The 17,433-nt window shown below is 41.0% G+C and overlaps 1 protein-coding gene across 5 annotated transcripts in view; it reads right to left on the reverse strand.

Annotated features, from left to right (window-relative positions):
- prickle2a (prickle homolog 2a) overlaps window positions 1-17,433 on the reverse strand; it is a 66,037-nt gene that overhangs the window by 7,176 nt on the left and 41,428 nt on the right. For all 5 annotated transcript variants that reach the window (XM_067412855.1, XM_067412853.1, XM_067412856.1 and 2 more), the window contains exons 3-6: window positions 14,711-14,824; window positions 11,005-11,142; window positions 8,921-9,124; window positions 7,473-7,659 (exon numbers count right to left, since the gene is read on the reverse strand). In XM_067412855.1, the coding sequence (XP_067268956.1) occupies window positions 7,473-7,659; window positions 8,921-9,124; window positions 11,005-11,142; window positions 14,711-14,824 (643 nt within the window). The remainder of the gene's footprint in view (window positions 1-7,472; window positions 7,660-8,920; window positions 9,125-11,004; window positions 11,143-14,710; window positions 14,825-17,433) is intronic.

The raw sequence follows: 17,433 nt of genomic DNA on the forward strand, positions 1-17,433 counted from the left end.
GGATCTGACACACATTTTCCCACAACACTTTACAGTCATTTAAGATTTGCTTGTGAGAACACTCAACAAAACGGGCATTTTTGCATGATTTTGTGTTTTGTCCCTTCAAGCACTGTCTAAAGCAGCTTTCTGTTCTGTTTTGTGTCTTATCGTGCTTGAATGGTTTAAAACATTTCACGAGTTCACGAGTTTTCAAATAATCAGATAGTAAATAGTAGGACCCCAGATGAGTGTGTGGAAGACACTGGAAGTGGGGTGGTGAAGAGATGCTGAAAAACTGTCAATGAACATTGGTGAGTTGACTGCGCATTTATAGTCGTTCACTTGTGCTGATTGGGTGACATGTTGATTGCTAATTGCTGACAGGTGGTTAGAATGACATGATGATTGGCTAGATCATTTGAACGTGTTCCTCCCGAAATTTGTTAATAAAACATAATTTGCTTGAATAACAACGTGATCAATGTTTCATTAGTTAACACAACTTTAGTTACCATTAACTAACATTGAACAATACTTCTACAGCATTTACTAATTTTAATGTTAATTTCAACACAATAATACATCAAAACATTTTATTTCTTAACATTAGTTAATGCACTGTGGACAAACAAATGTCTGTTTGTTTTTTTAATAGCCAACATTAACAAAGATGAATAAATACTGTAACAAATGTATTGCTCATTAATGAATTAAACAATATTGTACATAATACATTAACTAATGTTATCAAGTGAGACCTTTTTGCAACAGGTTACCATTGTTATTTCTGTAAAAACAGTATGATTGAAATTTTTGGACATACTTTTAAATACATTTTAATTTTTTCTCAATTATTTTTGTGAATTTCGGAATCAGAATCAGAATACAAGGAATGTGTTTGCCAAGAATACAAGTGTTAAAGGAAAACTACAGCGAATTATTAAGTTTATCTTGATCATTATATCTTTGTGAGTACAGTCTATAGAAGAAAAAAAAAAAAAAGGAACCGGATTGGTCCTTGCAACACGGAGTTATTACAGTTAATGCCCAGAGCCCCCACTCAACTAAAACGGCAGTTATGGGGGCATAAATGTAAAGGGTGTCTTTGTGCCTCTTAACAGACACAAAATGAACAACATGAACAGGGCCCTTACATGACAACGAGATGCGTTTAGCCACTTAGCCATTGTTTAAATTCACCTTTTTTAGACGGCTAGCTGTATCTCGCAATGAAGTCCCGTGGGAATGCTATAGTAGTTGGAAAAAAAGGCAAAAAGTCCAGTTGGGAAGAGTGTCTTGTGTGTAAAGAGGCTCTGCTCATCGGCTCGTCGGTTCTCTGTATCGAACATGTCCGAAAGAAACGGTGTTCGATTCTGTCCTGCCGATCCGAGGATCGCTGCTCGTTCAGTTACTCGCGCATGCTCAGTATCAGCGGCTCGGGAGTTCATCAGCTCTCTCAGCAAAACATGTCTCAGTTCAGTGAACGGTTGGAGTTACAACATATAATACAAGACATTAGTTTATTTCTATTCGGAGGTCACTCATGTCAGAAAGTGAGCGACTAAAGTAAAACTTGTGCGATCAGCGCTGATTTGAGACGCGATCCGTTTAGAAAGATTGAGTCTGATTTGGTGAACTGGTTCGCCTGGTTCACTAAAAAGAGCCGGTTAAAAAGAACGATTAGCTTGTGAACCGGACATCACTAGAGTGATGATCGGTTCACAATTGGAGAAGAAATGGTTCGCGTCTGTACCTTTCCGAATTGTGGCAACAGAATGTGAAAATTTGTAGCAAACTCTTTGACAAGGATGACTAACTTACACAGACACAACACAGCGGAGCAGGTTGAAGAAAAATGTCATTCCGTGGTCGAAGACGGGTGCAGCCACTGTGGAGGTAATGTAAACTTTATTTATCCTTCCATTTGGGCACACACGGCCCGAGGAAAGATGTGCAGCAATAAAATAATCATGCTTTACACCCATGATACTCCTCCCAACTTTCTGCCTTTTTTTCCGGCTACCGCTGAGTTCCCACATGGGACTTCAGTGCGAGATACAGCTAGCCATCTAAAACGTCTCAGGTTACTCACGTAACCTGTGTTCTCTGAATAGGGAACGAGACGCATATTGGGATACGCCCCTGGCATGCCGATTTTCTGAAGCCCTTATAGAATCACGCCAATTCATTGGCTGATGGCACAGCGCCGCCCCTCTAGCTTTGAGCTATACTGGCGTGCGCGCCATCTTCTCCCCACATTAGAATCAAGTATGACCACATCAGGCTACTCTCTTCCCACTCCACACAGAATAGGCAAGATTTGCTCTTCCAGATAAATTGCAAGATTCTGCTGAGAAATAAGGGCGGTTTCTACACCAGTGTAGAATTTAAGAGTCGTTTAGACAAGATACAAAAAAATTGCATTTGTGATGTCTCCACTTACAGGGAAGCTCTCTGCTGTTTGGGGTATCAAATCATCCTTTGATTTGTCCAACAAATTCACAAGGTGTTATTTACAAGAATTTCTATCCAGCTGATTCTTCTATGCCAAGGCCTTTGTATTGAAGCAGATTATGCTATACAATTCAGAATGTTAGCGGCTCAAAGCGGGTAGAACAATGTGGCTTTGAAGACTTTTTTCAAAAACCACAAATTCAAGTTGAACTAACAAGGGTGAGGAATCTGCACTCTCTGAATTCATTACCATGGCTATCAAAATTGATAACTTTCTTCATAATGCTCCACACTCCAAAGCTGACCCTGTATCTCAAAATACAGTCTCAACTCAAGGCCAGACATGACCCTGAACCTATGCAGATTGCATTGTTTTTACAGAGGTATGCCATCTTTAAAAGACGGTACTTTTACTGTGGTGAACCCGGTCATCAAATGTATCATGACCTCACAAGAATAAGAGTCCACAAGATTCAAGACTGAAATTACCACAAACTTTATATCTCCACTACACCACCATTTTTCTCTGCTAGTTGAGATGTTATCTGATGAGGGCTGCACAAGTGTTGATCATTAGTGGATTCAGGGACAGCGATGAATTTAAGTCAGCCCAGTCTGGCCTAGGAACTCAACATTTCCACAGTCCCATGTATACCAGCCAAAATCACAAAATCACTACTGTAGACAACGGACCCATTGACATCAAAGAGTACCAGTTACCCTCAAGATTGGATTATTTCATGTGGAAACCAATTTGCTCTATGTGATCAACTCTCCCAAGCATACTATCATACAGGGTCATCCATTGCTAGCGATTCACAATCCTTCTATCTCCTGGTGAGCTCACGCAATGGTCAAATTACTGTCAACTGAATTGTCTTCACCTCACTGTTTTTCTGCCATGTTTAACTACGAGTATTGAAAGCCCAGATGCAAACTCTGAAACTAATAATCAATCAATCAAACATGTATTTATACAGCACATTTAAGACAACACAAGTTGGTCAAAGTGCTTTACGGATTCCACAGTTCTGTAGCATTAAAACAGCCATCCACAGACACAAAGCATTCAAAACCACATATAACTCAGAAGAGTTGAAAGCAACGGAAAATAAATATGTCATTAACATAGACTTAAAACCCTCGATGGAGTCACAGGACTTGATGTAAACCAGGAGACCATTCCAAAGTGGAGAGAAGAGAGAAGGCTTGATCTAGAAGTCTTGATCTTGCTTAGTTTTTAGGCAAGATTTCCGAGTTTGTGATGATCTTAGTGGTTGGGAGGTACAGTGATGCTGTAATAGCTCTGAGATGTAAGCAAGGGCTTGCCCGTGTAAGCCTTTAAAAACCATTAAAAGGACCTTGTATTGGACCCTAAACTCCATAGAGAGCCAGTGCAAAGACGCCAGTACGTGAGAGATACTGGAGTATTTTCTGGTTCCAGTCAGCAGTCTGGCCGCTGTATTCTGCACTAGCTGCAGACGTGCCATGGACTTTTTAGACACCCCCATATACAAAGAATTGTAGTAGTCTAATCTGGATGAGATAAAAGCATGGATAACAGTTTCCATGCCTTTGGTGGACAGAAAGTCTTATAATCTGACAATACCTCTTAGCTAAAAAAAGATAACCTTCACCAGCGCATTAATCTGTTTATCAAATTTTAATTTGGAATCGAAGATCACCCTGAGGTTTCTAACTTGAGAACTAACTTGAAAACCTTCATCTTCCATCGCCTCTAGGGGGGACTATGAGTACCAGGTGATGCCTCAGTTCCCCAATACTCATCCAGCGTGTAATAGCCGGCATCATTATATACTCTCAAGACAAAGAGCATCATATACTTTCAAGATACTCAACATGTAAATATTGTCATCTCACGACTCCAGCAACAACAGCTCAACTGCAAGGCAAAAAAAGTGAGGTTTAATCCAAAAATACAACCTTCCTCAGCTATAGTCATCAGTGCATATAGATGGATGTCTCCAAGGTAAGGGCAATCACAGAATGGCCAAGACCAAATACCATTAAGGAATTTAATTCAACTTCTATAGAAGATTACAGTTTAATTGCGGCTCTACTCACATCGTTACTCAAGGCCAAACCATCCAAGCGACCATGAAACTATGCAACACACCAGGCCTTTCTGTCTCTCAAGACCAGCTTTTCTCAAACACCCAGGTCCTAATATTACATTCATTGTTCAATGTATCCGATTATGTTATTGGAGCGGTCCTGTCTCAATGCCATGGCAATCCAGGCAAGATTTATCCCTGTGCTTTCTTTTCCAGAAAAATTTACTCTGCAGAGTGGAACTATCACATTGGCAGCAAAGAACTCGTGCAGTTAGAGTTGTTTGCTATTCGAATCAACAATGGAGTTGTTACGACCGATGGGCTGACATCGAGGTTCAGGCTTTATTAAGCTTATATGCGGAGGACGAAATTCAGCAGGCTCTGGAAAGTCACGTGCAGTGCTACTTCACCGGACTAATCTTCATGGAACTTTAGACCATGATGGAAACACAGATAGCAGAAGTTCTGGGTGAAAAAAGTTCCTGGGACAGATTGTTCTGGGCAATTACAGTGGAAACAAGGCTTATATTTAACTTTCATGATGACAAATACAAAGTAGAATCAAATAATTTAAAGCGGGGACATTTAAATTATGGACCTAGCTATCAGTTTACCTTCTGTGTAAATGATGTTCCCTTTCATAGGTTCATTCAGAAGCTGATGCTATGGAAACACCCTCCAGGTGTGATGATTGAATGAAGCCCATACAGAGCCACACCAGCCCCAACATTTGCATGTAATGAGTTGGGTCACTTGAGTCACTATCGGGCCATTGGGCCAGCTTCATATGAGACTGTTCAAGTGGTGGGTCAACAGCTGAATAATGAATTCTTGTTGACCTCTTCACTGCTTAATAAGGATCACGCACAGATGCCATCAGACACTGTTACTTGGGAAGCAAGACACATTTTTGCAAGACAATTAAAACAGATGCCTTGTTAGTAGGTTGGAGCACAGTTGATGGCTGTCCAATCTGAAGATTCTGGAGGGGTGATCAGGTGGCCGTCCTGTTTTTTTTTTTTTTTTACTTTATTTAACCAGGCAAGTTACTTAAGAACAAGTTCTTATTTGGGTTTGACCTGGTGGCTCTCCTGGAGGAGCTTCGTTGAGAGATCCCGATCAGAATATAAATATTTCCAGATGGAAATGTGGGAACTCTGAGTTATGTCCTTTGAAAATGGCTGTTTGAGTAGTTCTGGACATTTGTCCAAAATTATCAAGACCATTTTGAATGCAAGAACTCTCTTTACTAGGGTCTTAAGTGCTTTTAAGTGGCAGCTATTTGTGTTATGATGCAGAGAGTGCAATCTGGATCCAATTTACTGCCCTGTTGGTTCAGTAGCTTCTTCCATTTCTTCAGGGGTTTGTTGAACATGAATCAGTTTGATGGTGTTTGTTTGAGGAGACTTTCACTTGTTTCTTGCTTTATGTGTAATAAATTGGCAGTCATTTTGTAGTATGGCTCCGGTGGCAGGGGAAGGGGAAGGGGTCCTTATTCCATTATTGGGTAATGCATTTTTCCAAAAGAGCCACAGCAAAAATACTAAAAATAATAATATAGAAATGTGTTTTCTTGTTTTTGTTTTTTTGGTCAGTAACATTTAAAAAATAGTAACTGTATTAGGTCAAAAGACAAAACCAAAAAAATATGCAACAAACTATAAATAAGTTAGTAAGTTACAAAAGGGAATTATCGTGCAGGGCTTTCACTGTTTCACTGTGAGGTTGAGTTACTACCTGAATAACATAAATGCTGTGTGTGTGTGTGTGTGTGTGTGTGTGTGTGTGTGTGTGTACAGTGCTACACAGTGCATGTGTTTATTTGAATACTAACAAAGGCGGGCCTTTTGACCTGTATTTGACCATTTAGGCACGCAACCAAAGCTTAAGACCACTGGGCTTGTGGCGGTTCTGTTTGGAGCATCTTGTCAGAGGTGGATAAGGTTCTCTTTTGCGGCTCAAGGCCCAGATATACTAACAAACTGAAATGATTTGGGAGTTTTAAACAGCGTGCCAAAGCAAACTTTCCTGAAAAACGAACACCTAAACACCTTCGTACTACCATTGGTTCATGACGATTACGTAATAGGTAGTCTTCTTTCACAGGAAGATCAGTTCTGGTTAATTTGGACTGTTCAGTGGGTTGAGGTAAGACATAGTTTTATCCATGCTGTTAAATAATCAGGGTGCCACCCAACATGAATAATTTTAGTACGGCCATTCAAAACCTGAGGGTCAATCATGTCGCATATAAAGCAATTTTGTGGTGGCGATTAATGTAAACATCTGCTGTAACTGAATTTGTATACCATCCATCCTAAATAGTATTTGAAATTAGAATCGTAGTGTGTTGAAATGAGTATTCCTAACATACAGGAATGGTGTACTTTCTCTGGTTAGAATCCAAAGCAAAGATCCGCGCACTCTCTAATGTTCTAATAACAGCTTATATTGCCCACAACTCTGTTGCTCGTTGGATGAGGGTTCAATTAGAACTCAAAGATGGCAAAAAACTACAAACATGACAAGTCTGATGGTTACTGTTAGTAGATGGGTTAAGATAAAGGAGTTTGAGTGATTAATCAGTATCTAACCTGACGACAAGATATTTATTCAGTGGTATCCACATTATATTTCATTGTGAGATTCTGTAAATATATGTTTGGTCATTACCTTTTAAATGCATTATATTCAAATTGCAAACACACGAGGAGAGTCTCTGCATGAGTGGCAGCTCAACTTGCAACTACACTCAAAAGGGTGTACTTTTCTCCACAAAAAGAGAACATGCATTTAGGACGTAGTATAAGTAGGCAAAATCATGATATTGGATACCAGTTGTGTCTAAAGCGAATGTAAACAGGTGGGACAAAGAATCATATATGGTAGAATGATCCAATCTGTGCATTGACTTTCAGTGTAAACACAGCCCTAGTTTGATGGTGCAGTAATCCTCCTTACCTATGTGTTCTCCACAAGAGTCACAGTATTCTGCATAAAGCGACTCGAAGCAGTTGCAGCAGTGAGGATTACCCTCACGCATGATATATCTCTGACCCCCGAGCGGAGCCTCACACTCATAACAGCAAAAGTGCTTCATGTGCCAATGCTGTCCCTCTGCTTCTGTGCACTCATCTGCGAAGATAATCTACAAAAGGGGAGAGGTGCATGGGTCAGTTTAAGTCAAGTCAAGTCACCTTTATTTACAAGTCCAATTGTTTCAAAGCAGCTTCACTGCGTTAACAGGGAAATAATGCAACAGAATTTGATTCGGCTGTACAGTCATTCTGGAAAAAACAGTGATGTTATCAGCTCATTTCAATTATCATATAGTGTCAATGTGGGCAGATCAGTGATATAGTTGAACATTTAGTGTCCCCAACTGACCAAGCCAAAAATCAAAGGCAAGGAACCAAAACTCCTTCAGGGCCAGAATGGAGAAAAAAACCTTGAGTTCACCTAAAACTGTAAATCCTGTCATTAATTCATCATGTCAGTCCAAATCCGTCAGACCTTCATTCATTTTCAGACATTTTTGAAGATATTCCTGATGAACTCCCAGAGCTCTCACTGCAAAAATGCTCTTCTTACATAGTCATTTTATCTTGTTTCTAGTCTAAATATGTAAAAATAATTTAAATCAAGATGCATTTACTATATAAGTAAAACGACATAAGATATTTTTTTTCTTTTGTTGAAAATAAAATCAAAATGAAGTGAGTTTTTGCCTCAAACAAGCAAAATTATCTGCCAATGGGGTGAGGAAAATAATCTTGTTTCTTGTTTCTTGTTTCCGTCCCAAACAGAAATAAGATTATTTGTCTCACCTCATTGGCAGATCATTTTGCTTGTTTGAGGCAAAAACTCACTTCATTTTTATATTTTTTCCCAGAAAACAAGAAAAAATATCTTATGTAATTTTTCTTATCTAGTAAATTAATCTTGATTTAAGAATTTTTAGATACTTTGACTGGAAACAAGAAAAAAAATACTAGAAGAGCCTTTTTTACAAAGCTCTGACCCTCTATAGACAGTAATGAACACTTTCAAGGGCCAGAAAGGAAATAAGGACATGGTTAAAATAGCCCATGTGACTCCACAGGTTCAGCCTTAATGTGATGAAGAGATGAGAATACTTTAGTGGGCAAACACACACACAAATAGTGACTTTATTCAGCACTTTTGTTCTAGCCTGTTTCCATTGTAAGGGGTCAGAAACCTCTCAGACTTCATCAGGAATATCTTCATGTGTGTCCGAAGATGAACGAAGGTCTGACGGGTTTGGAATTAATGACAGGATTTACAGTTTTGCCTGAACTAACCCTTTAATCTTCACACCTTATGTGGGGGATTTCTGGGTACTGACTTACTAAAACAGGATAAAGGTTGATTTCAGAAGGTCGGCTTACCTCATCACATGCAGAGCAACGTGGCTTAAGTCGCTCAGCGTGGTGTCGGCCGCAGTAGATCTTGCCATCCAGGTGGAAGTAGATGAGATCTACCAATAGCTCGGAGCACATGCAGCACACAAAACAGTGAGGATGCCAGCACAGCCCATGGCCAACCCGTGAGGCAAACACTGCAATATCGCCACCACTGATCTGCTCTCCGCACTGAGGGGTGAGACGAACATTTGGTCATTTGCTGCTCGTTGCATCTTATTGTGCAGCCTATCATATGCAGCGTAACATGCAATCATTACTGAAATATATACTGATACATTTTTACTACCAACCCAATTCCAAAAAAGTTGGGACACTGTACAAATTGTGAATAAAAACCGAATGTAATGATGTGGAAGTTTCAAATTTAAATATTTTCAGAATGCATCATAGATGACATATCAAATGTGTTAACTGAGCAAATTTAACACCTCAAAAACTGAGCAAACACCTCAAAAAAGTTGGGACAAGGCCATGTTTCCCACTGTGGGCATCAACAGTCTGCAAACGTCTGGGGACTGAGGAGACGAGTTGCTCAAGTTTAGGAATAGGAATGTTGTCCCATTCTTGTCTAATTCAGGCTTCTAGTTGCTCAACTGTCTTAGGTCTTTTTTATCGCATCTTCCTCTTTATGATGCGCCAAATGTTTTCTAATGGTGAAAGATCTGGACTGCAGGCTGGCCATTTCAGTGCCGGATCCTTCTTCTACGCAGCCATGATGTTGTAATTGATGCAGTGTGTGGTCTGGCATTGTCATGTTGGAGAAGGCGAGGTCTTCCCTGAAAGAGACGCCGTCTGGATGGAGCATATGTTGCTCTAGAACTTGGATAGACCTTTCAGCATTGATGGCCTTTCCAGATGTGTAAGCTGCCCATGCCACACACACTCATGAACCCCAGACCATCAGAGATCAGCTTCTGGACTGAGCGCTGAGAACAACTTGGGTTGTCCTTGTCCTCTTTAGTCCGGATGGCGTCCCAGTTTTCCAAAAAGAACTTCACATGTCGATTCGTCTGACCCCAGAACAGTTTTCCACTTTGCCACAGTCCATTTTAAATGAGCCTTGGCCCAGAGAAACGCCTGGGCTTCTGGATCATCTTTAGATATGGCTTCTTTTTTGTCCTATAGAGTTTTAGCCGGTGATGGCGAATGGCGCGGTGGATTGTGTTCACCAATGTTTTCTGGAAGTATCCCTGAGCCCATGTTGTGATGTCCATTACAGTAGCATTCCTGTGTGTGATGCAGTGCCATCTAAGGGCTGAAGACCACGGCCATCCAGTTTGGTTTTGACCCTTGACCCTTACGCACAGAGATTGTTCCAGATTCTCTGACTCTCTGGATGATATTATGCACTGTAGATGATGATAACTTCAAACTATTTGCAATTGTTCTCTGAGAAACTCCTTTCTGATATTGCTCCACAATTTTTCGCAGCATCATTGCGGGAATTGGTTATCTTCTGCCCATTTTGACTTCTGAGAGACACTGCCACTCTGAGAGGCTCTTTTATACCAAAACATGTTGCCAATTGACCTAATAAGTTGCACATTGGTCCTCCAGCTGTTCCTTATATGAGCATTTTCTGACCTCTTATTGCTACCTGTCCCAACTTTTTTTTGAATGTGTAGCTTTAATGAAATCCGAAATGAACAATATTTGGCATGAAATTTCAAAATGTCTCACTTTCAACATTTTATGTGTTATATTCTATATTCTCTTGTGAATAAAATTCACATAAAAATTCATAAAAAAGTTTATGAGATTTGTTAATTATTGCATTCCTTTTTTTTTCACAATTTGTACAGTCCCAAATTTTTGGAATCGGGTTTGTACATCTTCATGGCTACTCATTTTTTGTTAGTCTAGTTAACTAGTCCAGAAAAGCAGTTGATTGTTTGATGAGTCAATGTTTAACTTATGCAAATGACTGCCGTTCTGGTAGCCATGGAGAGATAATGAGGGTGAGAAACAAAGCTTGCATGTCTCCACTAAAAGACTATTACCGGCTGCATAGTTATGAATGGTTCAATAAACATGTAATGTTCCAGTACCTGTTCACATATGGCTCCAGTTATAGTGAGGGGTAGGGGTCTGACAGTGCCTCTGCCCAGATTGTCTCTCTTTCGCTGGTTACTGAAGATCTTCAGTTCACGCTTTTCTTCTTCATCCAGTGAGGTACAGTACCGGACCTGACACCAGTAATCAAGCATCAACACAGATCAGCTAAAATCTTATTGGATGAGCCTCATGCAATGCCGCTAAAAAATGCAGATGAACATACACCTGTCACTCATTTCAACTTATTTTTTTATATATTCTTATCTTTTTAGGAACAAACTTCAACACACATCTTGCGGGTCAACATAGTTCACAAAACATGAACAATAAACAAACTTATTTAACAAACTACACTCTTAAAAATAAAGGTTCTTAAATGGTTCTTTGGCAGGGTGTATGGTTCCATGAAGAAACTTTAATATCCTTAGTATCGCAAAAAGGTTCTTTAGACTACAAAATGGTTAGAAAAAAAAATGGGGAACCACTTTATATTAGGTGGCCTTAACTACTATGTACTAACATTTTAATTAATCATTTGATACAATGCACTTATTGCGTACATACATGTTTTTACAATGTACTTACATTTTAAAAAATACCTGCATGTAATTTCGTCTGTAATTAGTTTCTGTAGGTACATTTTTAATAACACAGTTGGCACTTCCCTTACACCTAACCCTACCCTTTAACTCACCCATATCACCACACCTGACCCTAACTCTACCCTTAAACTGACCCACACCACCACACCTGTCCCTAACTCTACCCTTAAACTGACCCACACCACCACACCTGTCCCTAACTCTACCCTTAAACTGACCCACACCACCACACCTGCCCCTAACTCTACCCTTAAACTGACCCACACCACCACACCTGTCCCTAACTCTACCCTTAAACTGACCCACACCACCACACCTGTCCCTAACTCTACCCTTAAGATGCCCCACACCACCACACCTGTGCCCCTATCTCTACCCTTAAACTGACCCACACCACCACACCTGACCCTAACTCTACCCTTAAACTGAGCCCCACCACCACACCTGTGCCCCTAACTTTACCCTTAAACTGACCCAGACCACCACACCTGTCTCTAACTCTACCCTTAAATTGACCCACACCACCACACCTGACCCTAACTTTACCCTTAAACTGACCCACACCACCACACCTGTCCCTAACTCTACCCTTAAACTGACCCACACCACCACACCTGTCCCTAACTCTACCCTTAAACTGACCCACACCACCACACCTGTCCCTAACTTTACCCTTAAACTGATCCACACCACCACACCTGTCCCTAACTCTACCCTTAAACTGACCCACACCACCACACCTGTCCCTAACTTTACCCTTAAACTGATCCACACCACCACACCTGTCCCTAACTCTACCCTTAAACTGACCCACACCACCACACCTGTCCCTAACTCTACCCTTAAACTGACCCACACCACCACACCTGTCCCTAACTCTACCCTTAAACTGACCCACACCACCACACATGTCCCTAACTTTACCCTTAAACTGACCCATATCACCACACCTGTGCCCCTAACTCTACCCTTAAACTGACCCACACCACCACACCAGTCCCTAACTCTACCCTTAAACTGACCCACACCACCACACCTGTCCCTAACTCTACCCTCAAACTGACCCACACCACCACACCTGCCCCTAACTTTACCCTTAAATTGACCCAGACCACCACACCCGACCCTAACTCTACCCTTAAACTGACCCACACCAACACACCTGTCCCTAACTCTACCCTTAAACTGACCCACACCACACCACACCTGTGCCTAACTCTACCCTTAAACTGACCCACATCACACCACACCTGTCCCTAACTCTACCCTTAAACTGACCCACACCATACCACACCTGTCCCTAACTCTACCCTTAAACTGACCCACAACACACCACACCTGTCCCTAACTCTACCCTTAAACTGACCAACACCACACCACACCTGTGCCTAACTCTACCATTAAACTTACCCATAACCACCACACCTGTCCCTAACTCTACCCTTAAACTGACCCACACCACCACACCTGTCCCTAACTCTACCCTTAAACTGACCCACACCACCACACCTGACCCTAACTCTACCCTTAAACTGACCCACACCACCACACCTGTCCCTAACTCTACCCTTAAACTGACCCACAACACCACACCTGTCCCTAACTCTACCCTTAAACTGACCCACACCACCACACCTGTGCCCCTAACTCTACCCTTAAACTGACCCACACCACCACACCTGTGCCCCTAACTCTACCCTTAAACTGACCCACACCACCACACCTGTCCCTAACTCTACCCTTAAACTGACCCACACCACCACACCTGTCCCTAACTCTACCCTTAAACTGACCCACACCACCACACCTGTCCCTAACTCTACCCTTAAACTGACCCACACCACCACACCTGTCCCTAACTCTACCCTTAAACTGACCCACACCACCACACCTGTCCCTAACTCTACCCTTAAACTGACCCACACCACCACACCTGTGCCCCTAACTCTACCCTTAAACTGACCCACACCACCACACCTGTGCCCCTAACTCTACCCTTAAACTGACCCACACCACCACACCTGTCCCTAACTCTACCCTTAAACTGACCCACACCACCACACCTGTCCCTAACTCTACCCTTAAACTGACCCACACCACCACACCTGTCCCTAACTCTACCCTTAAACTGACCCACACCACCACACCTGTCCCTAACTCTACCCTTAAACTGACCCACACCACCACACCTGTCCCTAACTCTACCCTTAAACTGACCCACACCACCACACCTGCCCCTAACTCTACCCTTAAACTGACCCACACCACCACACCTGACCCTAACTCCACCCTTAAACTGACCCATATCACCACACCTGTCCCTAATTCTACCCGTATCCCACCTAAATATCAGCAAAGGTGTTTTGCAATACAATTTGAACACAGTAAGTACATTGTATTTATTTTTTGATGTAAGTACATAGTACTTAAGGCAACCTAATATAAAGTGGGGCCAAAATTGGTTCTTTAAAGAACCTTTCACAAAACGGTTCTTTGGGGAACCAAAAATGCTTATTCTATGGCATCATTGTGAAACCCCATTTTTGGTTCTTCCTGGCACCTTTTTTTTTTGTACGTTTTTTAAGGGTGTATATACGAATGTATTCCACATATGGAAAATAAACCAAATCAATAATAAAATAATGACACCATAATAAAGGCAATCAACCAACTATATGAATAAATCCAACCATTTATTCCATGACATATTTCTCTATTTAAACATAACCATTTATTGTAGGTTGGTGGATCTTTTTTAAGCCAGTTTATGGTGATCTTTTATACTGGCCTCAAGAATAGTCACCAAGGGTCTCTATTAACTACTTCTAATGCACCACGTTAAAACCAGTGCGGGGTGTAACTCGTTACTAAGTAATTAGTTAATGTAATTTAATTACTTTCCCCTTGAGAAAGTAAAGCAAAGGAATACTCTTATTCAACAAAATGTTGTGTTGCCAGGGTCTGAAATAATTTAGCATACTCTATAAGTCTAATGTTGAAATGAATAGAGACAAGCTGAACTAAAAAAAATGATGTGTTGTTGTGCTATTGATATCAATTCTTGTATAAAACATGTTTGAGTTATGACTGTACAAACCTCATTGTCATGCGGTGGAAGTTGTTGAAGGAGTTGTTTGATTCGATGCTTTTCACCAATGCTGTTCACATAAGGGACCTTATCTTCTGGGAAAAAGCTGTAGTATTGATGAACCTGTGTTCACGCAAACAGAAACACACAGAGGCAAACGGATCACATAACTCAAATAAACAACATGTTTTGTCAGATATACTGTACTCAGTAATTGTTCTAATGACTATTGCATAAACCACTTCAAAAGCTTTGTGTAAAGCAAAGGGGACTTGATCAGTGTGTAGGTCTTCATTTCTGGCACAAAACAACTTGACATTACAATTTTGGAAAAGATGATTTAGGGACATTTAAAATAGTGATCAAGCATTAATATGCTTCTTGTAGAAATGCTAAACAAAAGCAGATAAAAAATGCATAGAATATACAATTGCATTCTCTTGTCTATACTGAGGGGGTGTTTGAATATGAAAATAAACATTGCTAAAATTAGATAATATTAATATTTGCTTAATTATAAATATTAGCTTAGTTAAACTATTACTTTAAGTCTATTGTAGAATTTGCCATCCCACTTTACTTTATATAGGTCTGTTAAACTGTGTACATACAAGTAATTAATGTTATAACATTATGACCACTGACAGGTGACGTGAGTAACACTGATGATTTCTTCATCACGGCTCCTGTTAGTGGGTGGGATATATTAGGCAGCAAGTGAACATTTAGTCCTCAGAGTTGATGTGTGTGAAGCAGGAGAAATGGGCAAGCATAAGGATTTGAGCGAGTTTGGCCAGATTGTGACGGCTAGACGACTGGGTCAGAGCATCTCCAAAACCGCAGCTCTTGTGGGCTGTTCCCGGTCTGCAGTGGTCAGTATCTATCAAAAGTGCTCCAAGGAAGGAACAGTGGAGAACCGGCCACAGGGTCATGGGCGGCAAAGGCTCATTGATGCACGTGGGGAGCGAAGGCTGGCCCGTGGGGTCCGATCAAACAGACGAGCTACTGGAGCTCAAACTGCTCCAGAAGTTAATGCTGGTTCTGATAGAAAGCTGTCAGAATACACAGAGCAGATCAGTTTGAGGCGTATGGACCAGTCAGGGTGACCTCTGACCCCTGACCCCGCCGAAAACACCAAAAGTGGCACGTGAGCATCAGAACTGGACCACGGAGCAATGGAAGAAGGTGGCCTGGTCTGAGGAATCACGTGTTCTTTTACATCACGTGGATGGCTGGGTGTGTGTGTGTGTGTGGCTTACCTGGGGAACACATGGCCCCAGGATGCACTATGGGAAGAAGTAGAGCCGGCGGAGGCAGTGTGATGCTTTGGCCAATGTTCTGCTAGGAAACCTTGGGTCCTCCATCCATGTGGATGTTACTTTGACATGCTCCACCTACCTAAGCATTGCTGAGACCATGTTCAGCCTTTCATGGAAACGGTATTCTGGTGGCTGTGGCTCTTCCAGCAGGAAAATGCTCCTGACACAAAGCACAAATGCTTCAGGAATGGTTTGAGGAGCACAACAACCAGTTTGAGGCGTCGACTCGGCCTCCAGATTCCCTAGATCTCAATCCAATCGAGCATCTGTGGGATGATCTGAACAAACAAGTCCGATCCGTGGAGACCCCACCTCACAACTTACAGGACTTAAAGGACCTGCTGCTAACATCTTTGTGCCAGATACCACAGCACACCTTCAGGGGTCTAGTGGAGTCCATGCCCCGACGGGTCAGGGGACCAACACAATATTAAGAATATCTTGTATGTTGTAAAAAGGTCATAATGTTATGCCTGATTTGTGTATTGCATGTTGTTTTAAACGCTTGCCTGATTTGTATTTGCTGCTTTAGTGGTTGGGTAGGGTTAGTGTTGAGGTGCTGTCAATAGTATAATGACATATGAAATTATAAGCAGGTACTTTAAATGTAGGTACAATTTAACAACGTATTTATAATATAAGTAGCCTATATCAGATCTGTGCAAGGCAACGTTTATGTAAGTAAATAGTAAAGGGACACTTAATATTCAACAGCATTATTGATCTAACTATACTGACACTGCTGGATGATAACATCACTGTTTTCTGCAGAACTGCTTTATAGACTAAATTAATCTTATAGAGTAGGTCCCTATATCCCACACAGTGCAGGAAAATCCATCTATCCTGTGTATTTTTTTCGTGTAAAACAATAATTTAGTTTATAAACACAAAAATGACCAGATTTCCACAATTGTGGAGTATTCATATGCGCTTATGCTTGACAAATGTTATTTGGTATGCTTTGGCAAGCATTGAGGCTGGGATATTAAGCAATATCTAAATCTCCATTGGATATTGCTGAGATATTGCATAGACATATTGCTATTCCTGAGATATTGCTTAAGCATACCAAATTACATTTTTTTCCAAGCACAAAGACCTCTGGGTATAGAGTGTGAGCTGCCGCTATGCAGGAGAATATGGTAGTTTGTGTTATGAGAGATGAAATTATGACGTGTTGATTTCCCAGTAAATTTTGTATTCCATTTTTAATAAATTATGTATCAGTAAAAGTGAGTTCGTAATTACCTATCACATATCACAGTAACACATTTGTTAATCCCATCCTTGAATACAGTGAAACCTACATTTATTCAGACACCTTCAACATTTCTCACATTATCATAGTTTGATCACAATAGTTTAGAAAAGGGTAATACAATATGACAAGAACTCAGAGTTAAACTGAAC

This window comes from Pseudorasbora parva, chromosome 13 (assembly GCF_024679245.1).
Source record: "Pseudorasbora parva isolate DD20220531a chromosome 13, ASM2467924v1, whole genome shotgun sequence".
Taxonomy (NCBI): Eukaryota; Metazoa; Chordata; class Actinopteri; order Cypriniformes; family Gobionidae; genus Pseudorasbora; species Pseudorasbora parva.